The 23,168-nt window shown below is 45.7% G+C and overlaps 1 protein-coding gene across 1 annotated transcript in view; it reads right to left on the reverse strand.

Moving 5' to 3' along the window:
* Positions 1-15,857: 15,857 nt before the first annotated feature.
* The window catches only part of LOC135820179 (P-selectin-like), a 35,184-nt gene continuing 27,873 nt past the window's right edge, over positions 15,858-23,168 (reverse strand). The window contains exon 9 of the mRNA XM_065333491.1: positions 15,858-16,933. Coding sequence (XP_065189563.1) covers positions 16,683-16,933 — 251 coding nt within the window. The 3' untranslated portion in view covers positions 15,858-16,682. The remainder of the gene's footprint in view (positions 16,934-23,168) is intronic.

Raw genomic sequence — 23,168 nt, forward strand, 5'->3', positions numbered from 1 at the left:
CTATACATACCACCACATCATCTGTTCGCAGCTACCTAAAAAGACTAAAAAGCAACAAAAGCCCTGGTCCTGATGCCCTACCAAATGAAGTTCTCAAAGTTCTGGCTCCATCTCTGGCGTACCCACTGTGCCTTATATTCAACCTTTCCTACTCCTCCGGCGTTTTTCCTGATCGTTGGAAGATCGCTAAGGTCACGCCCATCTACAAGTGTAAAGGCTCCCGATCACAAGCCTCAAACTATCGTCCAATATCTCTTCTCTGCTCCCTTTCAAAAGTATGTGAAAAGGTATTTTACGACCAGTTGTATTGCCACATTTCACCATGCCTTAGCCCTTCCCAATCTGGCTTTCGGCGCAACGACTCAACCTCTGACCAACTAGCTCGTCTAGTACAAGACATTGCCACCCTTCGTGATGCTCGACACCATATTGCTCTCTGCTTCTTTGACTTGGCAAAGGCCTTTGATACTGTCTGGCATCGTGGCCTCCTTGCCAAGCTACATATTGTCTTTGGTGTGTCTGGCCCTGCTCTGTCCTGGCTGGAGTCCTATCTGAGTAGCCGATCACAGTTTGTTCCTGCCCTCTCCATCAACTCTGATCCTCTACCAGTGTCTTCTGGAGTTCCCCAAGGCTCCATACTTGGACCTCTTTTGTTCGTAGCATACGTAAATGATTTACCCTCTATAGACCCAGGTGTCTCGTTATTTGCTGATGATACAACCCTACTGTCAGCATCCTCGTCCTCAGCGGCTCTTGTACCTCGAGTGTCGGCTCAGATATGCAGTGTCCTACGCTGGATGCAATCATGGCGACTTAGACCCAACCTGACTAAAACCGAAATAATGTTCCTTCCCCCAATCTCATCCATGTCACTTTTACACCATCCTGATTTCCCAGAACCCATAAAGGTTGTTTCCAACCATAAACACCTGGGAATAATGATGGATGATCGTCTCTCTTGGTCTTTCCATATTGATGCTCTTTGCAGCCGTTCAAGCTCTGCCCTAGGTGTTATACGTCCCCATTGTTTCCATCTTCCTTTCAAATGTAAAATTTTGTTTTACAAACTGTACATCCTGCCTCTTTTCATGTACGCTGCTGTTAGCTGGTGTGGCTTGTCCTCGGTTCTCGCTGAGCATCTCGAAATCCACCATAGAAAACTTCTTCGTATCCTGTTTAGTCTACCCCCCTCTCTACCCTTCTGCTTCCCTGTATGTCCTTGCAAATGCTTGCCCACTGTCGACCCACCGTCAAAAATAAATTTGCACTTTTGCTCACAAATTTAAACTAGCTCTACATCCTCCTCATCTTAACGTGTATAACTGGTTACGAATCACAGATGGCTCCCAGACAAGATGCTCTGTTGCCCTCCCCTTGGCTAAAACGTCCTCCCTTGTACGCTCTCCACTCTTTGTTGCTTACTCTGCTTGGCTTGCGCTGCCCGCTACTACGCGCAATGCCAGTACCCTGGCCGCATTTAAATCTGCTCACTAGATTCACCATCACCTGTCCCTCCCATGCTTCTCCGTCTTGACCATTACTTTTCTTCTTTTATTCACCATGGTTGGTTAACACCCTCATCTCCCGTACTGGCTGATATTCTTCTCATGCCATGAGGTGTTGTCTATAATAATAATAATAATAATAATAATAATAATAATAATAATAATAATAATCCGTACGCGTGGTGGGAAAGGTCCCTAGTAGTGAATCACTAGTGACGATTCTGGAGTTCATGAGATCAGGGCGTAGAACATAGCACAGTACAGAAGCAACGTTGCACGGGTATCACGGCACACTAGCACTCTGCGGACACTGGACTAATCCTACTGCAACTAGAGGAGCTCAGCTTGCGGTGGCATCATTTGATGCATTTGCGAATTTCAAAAGGGGATTACTCTGAAATGTGGGGTTGGAATCTCGCCAAATATTATAACTTTTATTTATTTTTATTATGTCAGTGGCAGTGGGCTGTATCTCCAAAATACATCAGCACAGTTCCAAAATGCCAGGGGTAACTACCTAGAACTACCGCGCAGAATCATACTACTCCACATACTACAGGCATCAATAAGAAGGCAAATTTGGCTGAAAACAACCCGTGAAAAACGTAAAGCGGAGTTCGTTTGGGAGCAAGGAAATGTGGGACCCTGAAGGTTGTAATGTGTACATATGGAAATGCTAATACGTATATTTCAAGTGTATTTATGGTCAAAAATATTGCACCATCCTTTCGGCACAGGCACACAAGCATACCCATGGACATGCCAAAGCACTGAGACACACACTCATACTCACACTCGCACCAACACTCCCACTCACACAAGATCACACTCCAAATCACACCCACACACACACAAACAAATATCAACACTCTAGATCTCGTTGCCAATACAGGATCACTTCCTGTAAGATATGGGAAGGAGAAAAACTTCAGGAGCGTTCCTCATCCCAAAAGTTTGAATAAGCGTCGACAATTAGAAACGCTATTGTTTAAAGGTTTTGGCGACTAGGCGCTGGATTTACAGAAAAAGCCGCGACAACGCCATGTCATGCTAGTCGTTCGGACCAAACAAAACCAAACACGGAGTTTCAAACTAATCTGACCTTGAAGCGGTTTTTTTGATCATGGATGGACTGCATCTCTTGAACAACCAAAGTACGCGATTTTCTCCAATTTCATTCTTAATATCCCAAGCAAGTAATGGTCTCCGATGTAAGTCCAAATTTGCGGTAAAGCTTCCTATAAAATGTTGATCGACTAAGCCATGCCCTTTAAAACGTCTCCGGCCTCCAAAAAACACGTATATCCACCGGAATAGCTAAAATTATATTATTATGTAAAGAGAAAGGAACGTGTACGTTGCGAGTTAAAACTAACGTTTTTGTTGTAAAAAAGGAGAAGGAGAAAATGTTACAAGTTATGATTAACTGTCCACGAGCGCCAGATCTTATAAAGTCAGCGAGTGCGAGGTTTTTACGTAACTTGTTTGATGTAACCTTTAAACCCGAATATTGAGCCATTTAACATAATGAAAATAGAAAAAAAGGACGAAGAAACTACAAGTTACGCTATAATGTACACTTACACCACCAGTTACAAAACAATCAACTCATGCCATAACATCGCACGACACCGACCGACGGTACTGACGTTCTACAACTAACTTGATAACAGCTATAGCACATCTTGGATGCGCACTCCAACAGCCTTCCAAATTGAAAGGTTCTAAGTGATATCGGAAGGTGAGCGCAACCAAGACAGGCACGAGTTGAAAGTGTAAGCTGTGAAGGACGTTGGCGGATACGCATGCATGTCGATGACGATACTGGCAAGACCTCTGGACAATACGGTCAAAACACGATTCAATGACGCAAGATAACATTTCACACAACTCGTGTCGCTCAAAGATGCTAATCTAAACGTGTAGTTGCTTATCCTTTTCTTTTCTATATGTTGGACTCAGTAGAGCGTCCAGCCCCTATATGATGTCCAACCCCTATATAGAGTCCATTGGTCCAAAATCCACTGTACAGAGTCCAAACTGGGAATCAACTGTGAGCTCAAAGTTTAGATGAACATCACTCCCTGTACAGAGTCCAGCCAATTGGCTTTACCCCTATATAGTGTCCATTGGTCCAAAATCAACTGTACGGAGTCCAAACTTCGAAATCAACTATGAAGAGTCTTTATGTGGACAACACTTCCTGTATAAAGTCCAGCCAATTAGGCATCCCCTATCCAGAGTTCGAAATTAGACATAGGATCTGCTGTAAGCAGTGAATATTAACCAGAAAACGGCCTCTATCTTTAATCCTTTACGTCATTCACTTCTCAAGATAAAAAATGAGCATTGAGGCGCCACTGCAGCCACTTCATTACATGAAAAACCCTACAAACACCATCCTCAAATCAAGTGGTCTCTTCGCAGACTCTGCAAATTACAATATCTCAATCATGTAGTGTTGCCAAATTATTGTGCACGCACACACACACATGCACACACCCACACAACGCCAAGAAAATACCTAGAAAAAACCAAGAATCGAAAGAGAATAATGGAGAGCCAAGGATTAATTACTTGTTTTCAAATTATTGTGCACGCGCGCACGCGCACACAAACCCACACAAACAAACTTATACAACGCCGAGAAAACACCAAGAAAAGAGTAGAGACACAATACACACGCAACTCCAACAGCCATGCAAACGTCCAACCATTTACACGTAAAGTCCAGAGGGATAACAAATAATTATACGAAACGAATGCATACGTGGGCAGATGCACGCACGTTTACATACATGTACATGTAGTAGTGTAAGAGAGTAACATAGTGCAGTAGTCAGCATAATACTAGCACATGCTGAGACTGCAATAGCAAGCTTCACCATTGCTCATGGCCATGCAAATGTTCAGCCGCACTCAGTTCCGCAAGCTTCTGAAGATCAGCACACCTGCAACAAATAGATAGCACAAGGATACGCTTATTACCGTATTGATGCATGGGAGCACACAACTACCAAGTTCTCAACGAATGTGATGCTCAATGAAAATCCATCCACTCAAAGACCTGTGAACAGGTGACGGTGGGGACAATAATCTATTAGTAATAATAAGGAATAAGATCGTTTGTGCACACTCAAGACGCACAGACACACGACCATACATGTAGTATACACAGTGTTTCACTTCACTGCAACTAAATTGAAATGAGATGATTTCAACGATCTGTACAGCGTTGCCATCAGTCAGTCTTCCCCAAGATGGAAATGAAATGATTTGTTGTCACGAGGCAGTTTCACTGACACAATGTCATGTTTGCGACATCAAAACGGTTACTTCATGGAATACGAGTACATGTATTAGCTTGAGAGGCTTTTTCTTGTCATCGGCATATAAGAAATCCTCCTCCTACTACTACTAGTACACTGGCACTGCGTTTGTGGATCCCATTGTATTTGACATCATACTAGAGCCTAGTACTAGTAGTAGAGGAAGAGTGTCGTGGAGTTCACATAATTATCATAGGGATAAAAATACATTTCTCATGAAATAAAATAATAATTGATGATAGCTAGACGATCGTATACGATTGATGCAAAGTCCTTGCAGTCCTTGAGGACTATTACGAAGCGGTTGATTACTTTTAGGGCATTCATTCAAGCAACATCAAACAAACGCGATACGCTCCTTGAAAATGGAAAAAAATTCAAGCATATTACGACAGAACAGTAGACCAATCGAAACGAGTAAAAGCTTCCTTACCTCAGTCATCGTCCTGCCATGTACTTGGACAGCCTTTTGACACGGTGGTACAGGCAGTCTTGTCCAGTCAAACAGGGTATCCTTGACGTTGTGGCGTCGAACGAAAGAGAGTGTCAGGGTATCTGACTCGTCAGGTTTGAACTGTGCTGAACTTTTCTCGTTCTAGGCTTTCTGCTTTCATTCCTCGCTCTGATGAAACCGTTCAAACGTCTTACTGGCAGCAATGGCCAGCCAAACAGGGGATCATTGTGGCGTCGAACGAAAGAGAGTGTTGGTGTACCTGACTCGTCAGATTTGAACTGTGCTGAACTTTTCTCGTTCTGCAATTTCTGCATTCATCACGCGCACTGATGAAACGTCTTCCGAGAACCACAAGACGCTTTCCAGATTTGATTTTGAACGTCTCCTTATCCTCCTTTGTTACCTCGAGACAGATTACTGTCAGCAACTGCACAGCAGAACTGGCAGCCATGGCTGAAGTGAAGAAAGGAATGCGCTGCCACGAGGCAAGCAAAACTGAAAAGGTGTTTGTTCGCTTTTGGGCACAACCGGGGTTTAACCAGGGAGTCGTACTCAAACTAGTTTGAGTGCGACTCCCTGGGCAAAACACACAGGACGGCGTGACTGGATAAACTGGACTCCTGGACCGTGAATAGGGGACTTGTAGAAAAGTGTACTCCTTATAGGGGATTGCGCGGCAGGATGAAGCTGATCAAAACTGAGTGGACTCCTGGACTCTGTATAGTGGATTTCGGACCAATGGACTCTATATAGGGTGCTGGACATCATATAGTGCGTGGACTCTATACTGAGTCCTACATATAAATGTAACCTTGACTCTCCATCCGAGTCCAAAGTAGAAGAAATCACATAAAACGAGTTGTGAAGCAAATTTCAGCGAGTGTAACAAGATAATATGCAGTCAGAAAGAGCGATAAAGGAGCACACAACTGACAGACTACCGAGTCCTTCAACGACCTGAGACCTAACTCTAACACACATGTCCAGGGCGCAAACCAACAGCCTTTTCAAGGTTGCAAGGCGTGACGCATAGAAAGGAAAGATTTTTCAATTAGAGTCATGAGCAGGGGCAGCAGAAAAGGTGATATGTTAGGCGATAGATCAAAAGCAATTGACGTACATAATACAGCACAAACATATAAAGCGAATGTATAGGTGGCTTAGAGTTGATGGGTTTGGACTTTGCTTATACATTGTAGAGTAGTAAGTTGCGGGCAGTGCAATTGCTGAGAAGCAATAGTCAACAGAGTTGGAGAAAGTGGCAAATGAATTGAGAGAGACAGATCACAAACACGGGAGAAGCTAGGTAAGGGTAAAAGAAACAGACAACAATTTCTGAACACAAAACAATTGCAACCACAAGGAAAAGCCACACGACCAAGCTGTGGGCAGTCTTTTCCTTGGCACTTGCATCTTCTGTGGATGCATACGGGCCGGTGAGAAGCAGACTAACCAAGCACACATTGGCAATTAGATGTGCCCCAGTGATTCATACTGGGGCTCCAGGGTTCCTATATTGCTAGCTTGGATCACCTCGTACGCATCACTCTTTGTCATATGGTTACTAATTACATCAGTTGGCAGGGTATTATTGGTCTCTGCTACCGCTTTGGACGTGGACATGCGTCGGTTTCGTACTAAGGCAACTGTGATCAGACAACCAGGAATAAGCAAGCCAGCAAAAAGGCCAATGGATGCTGCCACAATATTAGGGCATGTTCGATTGGTAAGGATCGGGATCGGGATCCAGATCTCAGATCCCTCGGATCCTTCAGATTCAACTGAACACTTTATTTTGGACCTTGACTGTTGCCATGTTGAAAATGGCGCTCACAAGGCACCCAAAAGGGTGAACGTCGTACTCATCCCGTGCGTCGTACAAAAAGTCAACAAGCTCTATCTCCATCCACGCGTGCGTACTACAATGTGTACAAAAATGATTTTTACCAGCCATATACGCACAAAGGTCACATTTGGATCCGTTGGATCCGGTCAACCCTGCTCCCCGAGGAGGGTTGACCGGATCCAAATCCGAAGGATCCGGATCCGGATCCGACCAATCGAAAGGGTGCGAATCCAGTGGATCCGGTGGATCGGGATCCCGACCCTACCAATCGAACATGCCCTTAGTCGTCGTGATAGAAGCCGTTGTACGTAGTTCTAAAGACAAAACAATAGACCAGGAAAGCAAAATTCATTACAGGTGTGCACTGGCAGGGTCGTTCAGCCTCACCCTCTGGGTTAATATTTGCAAATCGGTAAATACCAGGCTCGGCACAATTTTGCTTCACACGGTTAAGGGGCAGGTGCGACTCCAAGCGCGGTCGAAAGTGAGTACGTACGGTTCTCGGCTCATTTGGTCCTTTGAGGCAGGGACACATGTATCTGCATTGCTGCAAAGAGGCTTAATGGGCAGACATCACAGGTGACTACAACCAAGGAGCCAGCCTCATCCATCGAGCCACATCTACCCACGCGTGCTAATTGGCTTGAGATGTACGGTTATCCTGTTGTCTCAGTAGCGTCGCGTGCTAGCTGGGCGTCGTATGTTGTTGTTGTTGTTGTTGTTGTTGTTGTTCTTGTTGTTGTTTGGCTTTATTTAAAGTGGAGTTCCAAAACAGGCCTAAACCAAATGACAATGGTCCCACTGATAATAAGAGAAAAGAAAAATATATAATAATAAGCGGACAAACAGAACCAAGAAGAAGATACAGCTGTAGTTAGATAACTAATATGAGCACGGCAGCAGGGGAAAAAGTAACAGGCACGGCAACCGGGAAGAAAAGAGTGGGTGAGTGAGTGAGTGAGAGAGACAGAGAGAGAGAGAGAGAGAGAGAGAGAGAGAGAGAGAGAGAGAGAGAGAGAGAGAGAGAGAGAGAGAGAGAGAGAGAGAGAGAGAGAGAGAGAGAGAGAGAGAGAGAGAGAGAGAGAGAGAGAGAGAGAGAGGAGAGAGAGTTAGTGAAGCAGATGAGTTCATCCTAGTTGACGGTACTGCCTAAAAGCTTGCAGAGTACTTGAAGATTTGTTCAAGCAGCGCCAAATGAATACAAGAATGTGCATGTGGGTGTATATGCTGAGGGTATGGGCATTCATGCGTTCAAGTAAGGGAGCCGTGTGAGTGCGAGGGGCTGCCCTGCACACCGAGCGAGCCGCACGTTTGAACAAACTATTTAGGCACTTATCCTGATAAGACAATAAGAGAGGGGCATAGGCAGCAGATGCATAGTCAAATTCTGATAGTATAAAGGACCTGAAAAACTGAACACGGCAAGAAAAAGGCAAACATGCTGCACTTCGATTTAGTAGCCCAATCTTAGCGGCAACGCGGCGTGCAACATGGCTTGTCATGGTGTTCCAGCTCATGTCTGAGTCGAAATGTAGGCCAAGATACTTGGCCGTTTTCACAACAGGCAGCGTCTGCCCATTACAAATGACATGCAGCTCAAGTGCTTGAGATGGGGATGGGGGAATAGGCAATATCTGTGTCTTTCTTTCATTAAGAATTAATCCACGGCCCTTCAGCCAGGTGGCCAGGTGCTGAACAGCAGCTGAAAGGTGTGCAGAAACAGCTTCCGCAGACTCCCTGCTACATCGTATAGAGATGTCATCAGCAAACTGGATTGCTCCCACATTAAACGGCGATAGTTCTTCTGCTATGCCGCGGGCATAGACAATAAATAGCAGTGGGCCCAGTCCCGACCCCTGGGGGACACCTGAGTAACTGGTGTACGGGAGACTTCTAGTCTGGCCAACCTGAACGTACTGTTCTCTATCAGAGAGGTAATCCACCAGCCAACAGAGTGCCGTGTCGCAGATGCCAAGTCCGAACAGATCTTGCACAAGAGTTTGCTGTTTCACTTTATCGAATGCCTTTGACATATCAACAAAGGCTACACCTGTGTTGAGTTTGTTCATACGGGCCTCACAGATACCTTCCTCAGCTAGCACTAGTGCGTCGGATGTAGAGTGGTGGGATCTGTAGCCGAATTGAGTTGGCGGGAATAAATTGCTCTGGACTAGATATCGTGTGAGTTGCTCGTGGACTATCCTTTCCAACACTTTGGATGCAATTGATAACAAGGACACTGGTCGATGATTCTTTGGCATGCTCGGATCTCCGCCTTTGAAGAGTGGCGATATCCTAGCACTTTTCATCTGGGCAGGAAATATGCCCTCTCTCAGGGACTTGTTAAAGATCAAAGTCAGGGATGGCGCCAGTACGTCTGCATGTGCGCGGAGAAGGGCTGCAGAAATGTCATCATCACCGCTGGACTTGGCCGGATTTAAAAGTTCGAGGAGCTTCCTCACTCTGGCAATAGACACTGGCGCAAAGGCTGTCAGATCAGTGCTTGAGGCGGGTCCGTAGGGAAATGAGAGATGCACTGGGTGGCTGGCGTCCTCTAATATCTCTGCAAAGGTGTTTCGGATGGCATCAACAGAACATTGAGGTGGCTGAGATGCGCTTGGTCAAGAGGTGTAATAACTGGCGGTTCATCCATGGTACTGATTTTTTCTTGCGTCGAGGGCTTGGTGCAAGAGGAGCATGTCTGTCTAACACTTGTAGAAAGCGGCTGGCCCACTCAGTCCACATGACAGTTGGGCTTCCGTCAATTTCACAAAAATCCTGTTGGACCAAATCTGCCTTGAACTGGTCATGATTTATGTTTCGGTAGTGTCGCCGTAGCCCAGAAGTTACAGTACTTCTTACTGGGCTGAGTTGAAATTCACTGAGAACTGCTACATGGTCACTGAACGCGATGGGGATAACAGTAGCCATATTTAGAGGGTCGAATGTATTGTAAAATTGATCCAGTGTGGTCGGTGCAGAGTTTGCTGAGAACCGAGTCGGCTGGTGAACTCCGGGATATAAACTGTAGCTGGCCACGAGGTCAGATAGATAATGAAGCTGTGGATCTGGAGGTGCTGTTGGATTGGTGTTTATGTTGATGTCGCCACAAATAATCACGTTCTTACCAGGCATTATAGCTGAATGGAGATGGTCGTCCAGGCAGTCCCAGTATCGAACTGGCTCAGATGGAGGTCGATAAATGGTTCCTATCAAGCAAGTTCCAGATTGGCAATGGATTTCTCCCCAGCAGTTCTCAATTGCCGATTCTGTGAGGTCCATTCTTGGCCTGACCAGGAGGGATGCCTTGGAGTACAGGCAGACTCCTCCACCGGCTTGATCTTTTCTGTCTGAGCGCAGTATGTTGAAGCCATCCAAAGCTATCTCTCCATCAGACACGGTGTCGTCTAGCCAGGTCTCGTTTACACAGATGATGTCAGGACTGTGAAGGTCGGCAAGCCATGCCAGCTCTCCAACTTTGTTCCTCAGGCTCCTAATGGTCAGCAGTAAAATTCGAATTGTTGGAGTTTGCGTTTGCATATTCAGTTCAAGACTCAACAACGGTAGAGCTGCAGGACCCGACAACATCCCGGGTGAGCTGTTGAAGTACTCAGCCGATGCCACTGCTCCCGTCATAAGCCGATGCATCAACAGCCTATTTCAGCAACACCGGGTAGAGCCATTCATCGGTCATGGCACACTAATACCTCTCCAGAAGCCCGGAAAGCCGGTGGGTGCTTTAACCAGTCTGCGACCGATCATCCTCCTGACAACTCTACGCAAAGTCATGTCGCTGGTAGTCCTCAAGCGCATCTCGCCAGCCGTAAACGATTTCCTATCACTGAACCAAAGTGGTTTTCGTGCAGGAAGGTCAACAGCTGATGTGGTCTGGTGCCATCGGTGGTTAGCAGCTACGACCCAGCGGTACCACTGGTCATTCAGCATACTGGGCATCGACATGTCACGTGCCTTTGACACGATCAGGCGAGGACAGTTGATGGACGTGGTTCAGCGATTCTTGGAAGAAGACGAGGTACGCTTGATCCGTTACCTGATCTCAGATACGAATTTGGCAGTCAGACTGGGCACGGAAACATCAAGCTCTTTCTCCACTAACATTGGTACCCCGCAAGGCGACTCCTTGTCGCCAATTCTATTCGTGATCTACCTGGAAGCTGCCCTGCAGGATGTGCGACAGCGAATGGCTGCACCTGTGGCCCGGCATCTTCCGTACGATGTGGAGTACGCCGATGATGTGGACTTCATCAGTATCTCTAGTGATTGGCTTCGGATGTTAGAGCCACAAGTTGCCACCATCTTGGGTACATGGTCCCTTACCGTCAACCAGACCAAGACAGAATTCACAGCCATCCAGCGAGAGGCCGATCGTGCTGATGAGCCATGGCGTATGGTCAAGAAACTCGGCTCTCTCCTTGGTGATGCAGAGGATGTCACCCGCAGAAAGCAGCTTGCGGCGATAGCGTTTAAGTCCCTCTGCCAGTTATGGAAGAGAAGAGACCAAGTGAGTCTGGAGGTGCGCGTCCGGCTGTATAACTGCTTCGTGTTACCTGTCTTGCTTTACAACTGCTCCACATGGGGCATCACTCGACATACAATTGAAGCGCTGGAATCGTATCATCGGCGGCAACTTCGGCATATCTTGGGTATCAGGTGGCCCAACCGACTGTCGAACGATTTGGTTTACGAGCGCTGCAGTGCTGCTCCACTTGGCAACATTCTGGTGAATGCAAGATGGCGGTTGTTTGGCCACATCCTGCGATCAGATGAGCACACACCGGCAAGGGAGGCCATGAGTGGATTCTTTGGCTGCTCCGTGCCGGGATACCGTGGGCGGCCGCGGATCACGCTACCAGTCCTGCTGAATCAAGACGCGGAGCGAGTCGGCTGCCGTCTGAGGACTCCAGGGGACTTGCAGCTGATGGCTCAGCGAGCACTGGATCGCCGTGAATGGACATATCTGTGCAACGCAGTTACAGATGCGTACAAGGCAGAGTACTGGTGAAGGAAGTTGGCACTGCAATGGTTTGAGCTACATTCTTTGTTGTTGGTACTCTGATTATCCGTATTATCCGTATTCACATGGCCTTTGCCATTCATTCAGTATATTAATGTCATCAATAATGATATTCTTGTTTGTATTAGTTTATGTGACACCATTTTCTATTTTTCTTTGCCTGCCTGCCTGCTGGTGGCCTTTTTTCGCATGGTTCGGTGCAAGCGAATTTGGGCGAGCCCATTGACGCGGGAGCACAAATAATAATAATAATAATAATAATATTCAGTTCATGAGCAGCAGGGTCGTTGCCTAATATTCTTCCAGTCATTGCACAGATATATTATCCACATCCTGACTTAGAGATGCAAATGCGTTGCCAACAGTGACACTAAACTTCGCAGCTTGCGTCTCGGGCGGCGAGTCACGCTGATAGCCCCGTGATTTCTGGCCTGGAGTCCGGGCCGGTGCTCCACAGGTGTCATCTAGGATATCACAATCCACGCCGTATCCGCTCTTACTGTCGTCCATGCGGCTGCTGCTGCTGTTGGTGGTCGTGGTGCTGCTCTGCCCTGTTTGTTGATCTCCACTGGCATCAGACTGTGTGTACTTATCGAAGTTCCACTCTCTTGTGTACACAGGCCTTGGCCAGAAGCGCTTGTTGCTGAGAAACGATTCGTCCGCTGCACTGGCAACAATACGCGCAGTGGAGGATTTTCCTCTTTGAAATATGTTGCTTTATTAGAGAGTTGGTGATACGTAAATAGGATCCTGAGCTCCGTACAAAGAAGTAAATTTGTTGTGTTCGCAATTGCCTGGTGTTACTCCTCCTAGAGGCGTTGGATAGTTTGCAGACTACGTGGTTGTCTATTTCGAAATTTGTCTGAATTGATGAAATGACCACTTTGCCACAAGTGTAGTTATGTTGATCTTAACGCTATCGGTTGTTTAGTTGGTAATTTTGTTGATGGCACAGTCTTTTCCCACTTGAGCCATTCCGTGCACTATCATTTAAGCGAAGGGAACAAATACATATAGGTACGTACCCTAACGAGCCCTGTTGACCTGACAGGAGGTGGAACAATGCGAGAATCCTTATGGACCGGCATGTACCTTCATTTGGATACTATCGTAAACCTCCCAACGATCTCTGTTACGAATCAGAAGAATAATTCCTTTTTACTTGTTACACGGAGTTAGAAAGCGGGATATGAGTCAAGTTGGTATAGACCCAGGAAACTTCGTAAACATGGCAAGCGATGCGGTGCCGCCCTAACTGAAACCCAATCTAATAGATTGCATAAATAGCTTGGAAATAACACAGCCTCTCAACTGAGAAGAGCCTTGTTTTATAGCACAAATTGATAGAGAGAAAACCAATGAGAATGTGAGAAGAACCGAAATGTCAAGTAGGAAGGAAGTGTGAATACTGTCTTCATGAGAGAGGGGTGTGAAATGCATGCAATAAAGTGTTAGGTAAAGGTGAGAACTATCACACTACTCCCCTTCCATTCAATTTAGTTCTGACGATACTGCCTCAATGGCAAGATTGGTGATCCAGATTCACCCATCAAATAGGTTGCAGGCTCCCAGGTCGGCTCATCGTAACCCGTCCATTTTACCAAGTACTGCTGCTTTCGACGGTGAATTCGATGAGAAGCCACTTCTTCGACAATGAAACGCTCATTGCCATCAAGGTCAATCACAGGTGGTGGAGCTGGTGACTTAGGATTGAGCTCATCACTAACGAACAATTTCAATTCAGCGTTGAACACCATACAAACGGGACTGCTTTCCAGTAAGTGCTTCCAAAGGCCGTGCAATTGATGCATATTCCAATGAATCGCCGGAAATATTTGGCGAAACCCAGGAATCGACGGATTTCAGAAACAGACTGTGGTGGCAACCACTCGTCAACACCTTGCAGCTTCTCCGGATCAGGACCTATTGTCTCTCCAGAGATGATGTGTCCAAGGAACTTCATCGACAGAGCCGCAAATTCGCACTTGGCACGCTTGCAATACAGTTGAGCTTCTTCCAGTGCGGACAGAACACTGTCGAGATGCTTTAGATGCTCGGTCCACGTCCTGCTGAACACGAGAATGTCGTCCAGGAAGACTACAACGCACTTCCGTAGGAATAGACGGAGGACATCGTTCATCAGGCCCATGAATGTTGCTGGTGCATTTGTCAAGCCGAACCCCATCACATGGAACTGGTACTGGCTGAACGGGGTGTTGATTGCGGTCTTTGTATATGAGCCGCAATCAGCGAAAACGACCCTTAGAGGTTTCCTAATTTTTTCGAGAAAATGGTCGATTTGTGACGTTCAACGATTTTTTGACCGCGCTGTGAACAGCACGATGACTTCTTGAACTCCTTGCTTGATTTATTTTGAACTTAAAGTGGTGTCGAGTGGCGACTCCAGTGTTCCTTGATCTTGTTGCGATGGCTGCGGACGCCAGCGCTGTCGGAAGATCGGAAGAGTCGGAAGATGAGGAGCCGTCACCTGAGATAAATTCTGATTCTGGGGCTAGTGACGGCAGCGACGTCGTGTCTTCAGCTGCGGAGGAAGAAATGGAAGACGAGATTGCGGAATGACTCCACGCAGGATGCAGGTGCGAATATGTCGATCATTTCTCCGCGCTCATCAGCTATTCTTTGTCATCATAGCTGCTTCCTGTACTATTTCAAAGGTATTCAAGCAGCCCACCCACCTTCGAATGGTGAATATTCATTGTACACATACATCGTATACATACATTGCACCAATTTGGAGTATATCTTGTATATTGGTGTATACACCCGTTTTGAATCGGAATATTGAATTTTTTCTTGGCTGAGGTCCTTCAGTAGATGTGTTTCAACAAATTTCTAACCAAAAAGGAATTTTGAAAATTTTGACCCTAAGGGCTGTTTTCGCTGGTTGAGGCCCATGTCTTGCTTTCTAACTCTGACTTGGTGATAACTCGACATTAGGTCCAGCTTTGAAAAATACTTTGCTCCACGTATGGTATCAAATAGATCGTCGATATTCGGCAGACAGGCTTGCATCTTCACCGGTTGTGGTTCATTTGTGTGCGGGCACCGTCATTATTGAAATACCATACTGAAGGCAGCGTGTACATGTAGTTGAAGATGGATCACGTGATTGTCCGGTATGGATCACTTGATTGTCTTGTATAGATACCTTGATTGTCCTGTACGATTGTTGAACTTCTAACACTAGAACAAAAGGAATTGTATTCATAAATAGATGAACGGAAGTAGCTTTTTGATATGTACTCCATAAGACCGAAGGAAGGTACACAAATTCGTTTGCGCGCCCACCCCTTCCCTTCCAGAGTCATACTTCTTCCCTTCATTGATGGTCTCCCCATATTCTCATACGTATATAGGGCTGTGTTCCCAGTAAAAAAAACCAACAGTCCTCTCTTTATAAGGACCGTTATCTTGACATTCCCAGCCCTTTGGTACTCTCTGCTTTCCTTTTGTCCTTCTGGCCAGACTGCAATTGTCACTATTGGCAACAGACTATTTTTCGTTCATGCTACGGTTATAGCTTTGTTACAGTGCATTATTTAGTGTACGAGTAACTATATAGTGTAGACCCTTTGGAAGACCGCGGACTCCCCATGTTGCAACGGAATAGCGAGACACTGAACTTTAACAACCATTGGTGTAGTTTATAATTATTATTACGTGAGAGTAGAGTAAGTGTCTCCAGCTATGAGCGATAAGAAGAGGCGTGAAAAAGCGTACATGTTGCAAGCAGGGTAGGCAAGAAAAAATTATTACAAGCATTCACAATGTATAAAAAGATAGCGTGGTAGCGTGATATCAGAAAATTATTAGGCCTTAGATATCATAGAGGCTAAAGGTAGTCATACACAAGAGAAGATGTGGCTGCATTTTGTCTTACTGCTCTTGAAAAGTACTAAATAAGTCCCGCATAAAAAGAACAGCAAATGATTTTCACTAAACCTCCAGTAAGTGGCACATTGATTGTATTCGACAATTTAGAATGTCCAATTGGCGACTTTCAAGGACAATCTGGTTGGTATCAGTCCTCGAGCACAGCATGCTCGGCGGCAGTTGGTAAAATATGCTGTATTATGCCACCTACTTTCAACGCACAGCTTTGCAAGAAGGGCACAGAGCTGCCCGTTTTTGTGCACTCTTTTCCAAACCTGTCGGCGTCTTCTGTCAAGTGCTGCGATCCGAACGTGTCCATTCTATGCTGCCCTTCTTAGTGAAAATATGACAGAAAATCGTACAGTCCATGTGTAACGGCTTGGAGGTTTAGTGCAACAGATCCCCGGGCTGCTATGGGGCTACAAATTCTAACAAGAAAGCTAAATGTATTGAAATAGTAAGTAAGCAGTCGGCAAACAGCGCCTTTTTCTCTTATCCGAAATTTTGCTCATTCCAACGGACGATAGGCTGTATGGAAAGAATATGCAAAATAGTGGTAAGTGCTCCAGATGCAGAAAACGTAGAAGAGAAGAGGAAAAAGTATAGAAAGCATGTATGGCTAACTCTGGCACATTGTTTCGTACTGGGGCTCTTGGTTTGTTTCCACTGCAGTTGAGGTCATCTCGTAAGCATCATTTTCTGTCAATTTGCTCGTAAAAACCGTTGGTGGTTCGTTGCTGCTTGCCGTTGTGATCTTAGATGGGCCTCTGCGTCGCGCTTGATAAACTATCATAAAAGTGCCAGGAATAATCAAGCCGACAAGAAACCCAATAGCTCCTGCAACAATGGTGGATGTTGTGGTCTGTTGCTCTGCAGAGTAAAATCAAGACAGCATATTCACATGGAACATACCATAACACATTTGTATCATGGAAGACAAATCCGTTCTGGAAACGTTTCCCCTACCGATTATGGCATTCTTCACCTTCCCCACTTTTGTGGTTGCACCTCACAAAATGGAGGGAGATTAACCCAAGCAGCCACTGGCGTTCAGCATCAAGCTTTTTGCCCTGATACGACTTGTTGATAGCTCTAGTTCCCAGAAACAACTGCAATCGCCGTACCAAACTGAATAACAATAACTCAATATTCAAACAATCATTCTTGACTAGAGCTAAAATTTCAAAGGATACATTTTGGTACACCCATAACAATTGGACTGACTTTTTATCTCCTTTAGATCGGCTTTCGGGCATCTTTGTAGTGCAGTAGTGCATTGGCTTGTTGTCCCACCGAAGTACAATGAATTCAATACAGTGCAATACTGACTTGAACACGGAATGCAAATGTCATCGATGAAATCATGCCTTAGAAACCAGGAAGGGTTGGGCCAATCCGGCTCTTAGATTAAGCCATATTTGAGTACCACCCATTTTAACTTTGGTGAACAGTCGCTTCGGAGACAGCAGCTTTAATGTGGCAATCAAGACAACTACCTGTGCCGTAATCATGCTTTATAAGAATAGTAATAAACATGAAAGAGAAATGATAGTGTTTTATTTTTTATTTATTTTCATTGTATTTCACTGTCCAACGGCAGAAGCCAATGCAAAGGAGGGGGCATTAGCCAGCCATGGCAAGAGAAGAAAAATAAAGAAAGAAGGAACGAATATGATAATAGGAAGAAAAGAATGCATCAGCGGGGTGACATTTATCACTATGTTGACCATGGTGGAGAGCAGTGAGATAAGCTAGCACAAGAGGCGAGCGGGCCTACAACGTTGCATGACATTTAACCTGGTCTATGAACTGTATGATATTGGATATTATCTTCATTTCCATGGGCAGCTTGAGCCAATGCGAATATGCAGAAAGATTTGGTAAACATAGTTTACAAAGCTCTGGGAAGTACTATGCCTTTGCGAGTGCCCCGTGCGAAAGTAAAGCAATTATACTAGCTGAGATGTTCAGGGACAATGTTCAGTTTAATACGATGGACCAGAACGCATGACTGTCTTTGCGACAGGATAGAGATGGGGCTGGTGGAGGTCCAACTATAGATAAGTAGAGGGGAATAGAGAGGGTTTACGAAAGATGTTTTTCAACACACCCTTATGATGTATTTCTAGTGCCTGTACAGCAGATTTACTAAACAGGGAATGCCAAGCAGTGGCGCTGTAGGGGAAGATAGGAAGAAGGTAGCATTTGTAAAAGAGACGACAAGTGACAAGTGGGAGCAGTGAGACATCAGGCAACCTACAGGCTGACTTGGTTGCATACAAAATCTACGCGAGAATTTCAGGACAATTGCGAGTCAAATACAACACCCAAATGCCTGTGCGTATCTACAATGTTAATAGCCGAATCAAGTCCGGGAAGGGTGAATGTGGGAGGGTGGTCTAGATGAGTGAGAAAGACTATTTCGGTCTTCAAGATATTGGGTTTCAGACTCCATGACAACATCCATTTATGAACAATATTGATTCCATTCTGAAGCTTGGTACACAGGTTTTCAATGTCAGTATCAAACTGAATGAGGGCTATTTCATCAGCAAATAGTGGCAAACCATCTATACAGTGAGGTAGATCATTTATAAACAACAAGAATAGTAGAGGCCCCAGTATAGATCCCTGAGGGACTCCCGACTTCACAGGCAGTGGGTCTGAGAGTACCCCTTCGACTGACACTGATTGCGTTCTATCTGTTAGGTAGTACGTAATCCATGCCAGAGATGCTCCGGAAACCTTGTTCATCGCACATAATTTAGCTAGGAGTCCACGGAACCATACAGTGTCAAACGCCTTTGGAAGGCCGAAAAACACATACCAACATGTTGGAGGTCATGATGAAGGGCCACAATGTCCTTTACAAGGCGTGTCAGCTGCATGGTGGTTGAGTCTCCTCGTCGAAAACCAGATTGGACTGGGGCAAGGGCCGGCGACATAATGAGCATAAAGGTTATCAAAGAATAATCACTTACATAGTTTCGATACACAGGACAACAAGGAGGTAGGACGGGAATTGCTGGCTTGTGACTTGGAGCCTTTGCTCTTGTAAACTGGAACAACCTTCGCGAGTTTCCATGCTGCTGGAAATTTACCCGTCGAGCAGGACACATAAAAAAATACAGCAGAGGGGAGGGGGTACGATATCGACGGGGCAAGTTTCTTAAGTACATCATTCGTAATAGTGTCCAAGCCAGGACTGCTGCGAGACTTTAGTCGGGCGATAGCTTTTCTAACATCCACAGTTGTGGTGATGACCTGAACAAATGTTTCATGAAGTTGGCTGTGGGCACGAAGAGCTGGAAGTGATAGCGACGGATCATCTGGCACAGCAACGGAGGCGAACTGCTGGTTGAGGACAGTAGCCTTGTCGAATCTGCCAGAAAATGGATGACCGTCTTGATCAGTGAAGTGAGAAAGGCCACAATCCTGCTGACGATTCCGCTGAGAACGAACAAACTGGTACATGTTAAGGTTCCCTAACATCCTGCTGGCCTGTATAGATGCGTTTGAAATGTACATGTAAAAGGAGAAGTTCGGAATCGTTTTCTGGTTACGATCTCCATCTTCAACGCTTGGTTGTGGAGACAATAGAAGATACGGAAAAAATAAAGACAAGCCAAGTGCAGAAATCTAGGTTGGGACAAAAGACGTTCAGCAAATACCCTAACCAAGGACCATGCCGTTTGCTCTTTCCACTTCCTGGATGATGGATGTAATGATTGCTGACGACTTCCTTATCTCTCGTAACATATTCTGAAGCGAGGTGAGATGACGGATGATGGATATTCATGAACAACAAAATGTTGTACTTTTCTGAAAGTTTGCCGAGTATTTCTCCATAGAGATGGCGAATGGCCAAGGTCAGCCCCTGGAAATGCAAGAGAGTGCCGATAGACAATCCATAGCACTAACAACATTGAACCCACCACTTCTTTCGCATAGTGCAAAAATAAGACTGGAAATTAACAAAACTCTGCAGTAATCGGCCTTCCCCCTGGCGGAGCTAAGCCAATTGTACGTCATCCTTGTGCTGGTCTTTATGGCGATGTATGTCATACAGTACCCAAATTGGCGAGTTAGGTTTATCTTATCCAGGCAAGAGAAATGCCGTTTGAACCTATATTAAAGAGTAGGCGTGGGGAAAGCAGTTTATGAGTGCAATAAAGAGTATAATAGAAGCAGACATGGCCAGACAACAACGGGTTTATGGAGTTCAAAGGATTTTTATTATTCAAAATCGATTTTTGTGTTCCGCTCTTCAATGAACTTTTTGAGGGTGAGGCGGAGGAGGTGGAAGGAAAGGAGCGGGTTGAGACGGAAGAGAGCGACGTAAGCAATAATGTCAGCTGTATTTTGTCACTTGTTAGCACGTCCAGATTGTCTTAGTGTGCACGATGATTCTTGCTTTTCTGTTTTGTGCCGTGCAAGTTATGCTAAGCAATTGAGGGTTCTGGAGGCTGTTTGTATTCGTGTAAATAATACTGTTCTTTGTAAACAAAAGAAGCATGTAGTTGCGTTAAAGTTGTTGTCATAGCTGGTTATCAGATGTAAACTTCGTGGTATGTTGCACTGTATCACCTTCTGCGTTGGGTGTGGGCTCAGTTAGTATATATTTTAGCACTGTTGCTATTATGTAATGTTGTAGCACTTCCTTTTTTCACACATTTAATTATGCAAACTTAGAAGTTGCGGCTTGGGCGGTATTAGTAATGAAGTTGGTTGCTCCAACGAGGAGCACATGCTTCTTGCCGAACTTGACACTTGAATGACTCATGACTGCCATCCAGAGCACACGAGGAGCACGTCGCACCTTCCGCTCGGCAAACCTGAAAGAAAGCACCACTCCCAGCTCAGTCCACAGTGTTTTGGGGATTTAACCCTCATCAGTTGAGCTTGAGTAGGCTGAGGAAGATTGTGCCTGAAAAGCACCACTTATATACTGCTCCCTAGGCCAAACCATCACCAGGGATACAAACTTACAGAGACGTTTTGTTTCCAGCGCGAAAACACAAGCACCATAATATCAAGTTCACTTACAAAAGCAGTGAAAATGGACCTTTTCCATTAATTTTTTTGATTCGCACGTTGGGGTTACCCCTTACCGCAACATTACAAACCGCCTGTGCAGGAAGCCTAATGACAGTGGCGTCAACGTGAACTTCCATTCCCAAGTGCCTCGCTCCGTCAAGTATGCGGTCGATAAGCAGCACTTCGTCACAGCTCGAAAGATTTCGTCCCCGTGGGCACAAGCATGTGAGAGTCTCGGTATGATAAAGAGATTGCTGCAAAACAACAACTATCCCTAGGCAATCACAGAAGAGATTGTCGGAAAGGTTGCCACACTGCCCAACGACGTCAGGCACACATCAAAAAAAGATTCCGCTATACTTCAGCTACCCTTTCGCACAGAGGACATTCAGCGGAAGGCGAAGCGTTTAGTTGAGCGCTCAGGGTTCCCGGTCAATGTTGTGCCTGAACGCACTCGTGAAGGATTCCCTCGTGAAGTCAGCGCTGAATAAAACAAATTGCAGGGTGACACTACTTGTAGAACGAGTCACGCGTCCTGAACAGGGGAGGCGAGGAAGACCGCTCAACGCCTGCATCTCGTGCTCCTATCCAGAAGCTTGGAACCATTAAGAGCAAGGATGTGATTTCTACTGGGGCCAAAGGCTGTGGAAACACGGATGGCCAAAAGAAAAATCAGGGATTCCATCGAGATTCGAGAGCGTCCTTCTGAAATCAATATCTCATTCGGATGGCCATTGAAGACGCTAGCACCCTCACAAAGAAACTTGCTGTGTCTTCACAGGTTTGTACACACAGTAATTGAGATGTGCACCTTCGTACACACATTTCCCGCGATTTTTCTGCTGAGCTGCTCCATACCAACTCTTTCAGCACACTTCTCCGTGTCTGTTGTCCATGCAAATTCATTCCCTCAATTTCATACGGCTATTGTGTGCTTCGTTTCTTTTGTACATGGAATTACATACGCTCATGCTTGCTTTCATTTTACTTGTAAACGGCCAGGTCCGCCCCTTGTTAATTGTTCTGACGATGGGTGACTGGCCAAGGTATGTATGCAGGTGGATCTCTCCAATTTCGCTCAAATTTTGCAGGTAGGTTCCCTTTGGGGTGTGGATCGATTGTGCAAAGCCCTTGAAAAAGTTTCCGAACGGAACCTTGAAATTTGTATACCCTCAAAAATGGCCGAAATATCACATCATTTATCGGTCTAGAAACGAGTCACGCCACAGCGTATCCGAACAAGCTAAGAACAAAACTCCATCACGCCAACATTGAACGCCCGTTGGTCTGGAAGTGATCACACGTACGTGTGTTGTTACTGCGCTCAAGAACACGCTGACCGTGTTGTAGGCCTACGAACCCGGACTTTCCCTGACCATGTAGGTCGAAGACCAGTGAAAGATGATGAAATCACATTCTTTATGACGCAAGAAATCTCTCGTCCAATTCACGCAACAAGTGCGTGCAGCCAGTGCTGCTCGCGTGAGAGTCAACACAAAGCGACTGAGCTAGCAGCTTTTGTTGAGCATCAACATGAAAACATGGGACTTTTACTGTTGGACTATGTTCAGGGTTCCAAGAGGTAAGTGTGAAAGATGAATAACCCTCCAAGCTGTACGTGGGGCATATTGTGGGGGTTCTCAGCAGATCAAGCAGGAAATGCAGCTCATCTCACCTCTGCCATCATGGTCTGTTCCGAGTAGGGTTCCAGCCGCGTTCGCGGTCGATGGCCGCGTGTCGACGTGTTGTGATCCAGGGAGAGCCATACTACGTCACAGAGCAAGCGATCTCACCGTGCATCTTGCAATAAAATTGAAAAACTGCGCTCGGGACTTAAGTCACTTTTGCATCAACAGTTGCAACAAAAATTGGTTGCGCAAGGGGAAGCTTGTCGTTTGAAGTGACAAGTGACCACCGCTGCTTGTACTTGTCAGAGTTAAATATGCACTTTGTTCTGCGGCCTTGGGAGTAGTGTTGCAGTAGAAATAGCTGAGGAGGCGTCGCGGAGGGGCGAGCTTTCCTGCGCATGTATGACTTGGAACGTGTTTCAGCATGGTCGAGTGGAAAA

This window comes from Sycon ciliatum, chromosome 6, assembly GCF_964019385.1.
Source record: "Sycon ciliatum chromosome 6, ocSycCili1.1, whole genome shotgun sequence".
Taxonomy (NCBI): Eukaryota; Metazoa; Porifera; class Calcarea; order Leucosolenida; family Sycettidae; genus Sycon; species Sycon ciliatum.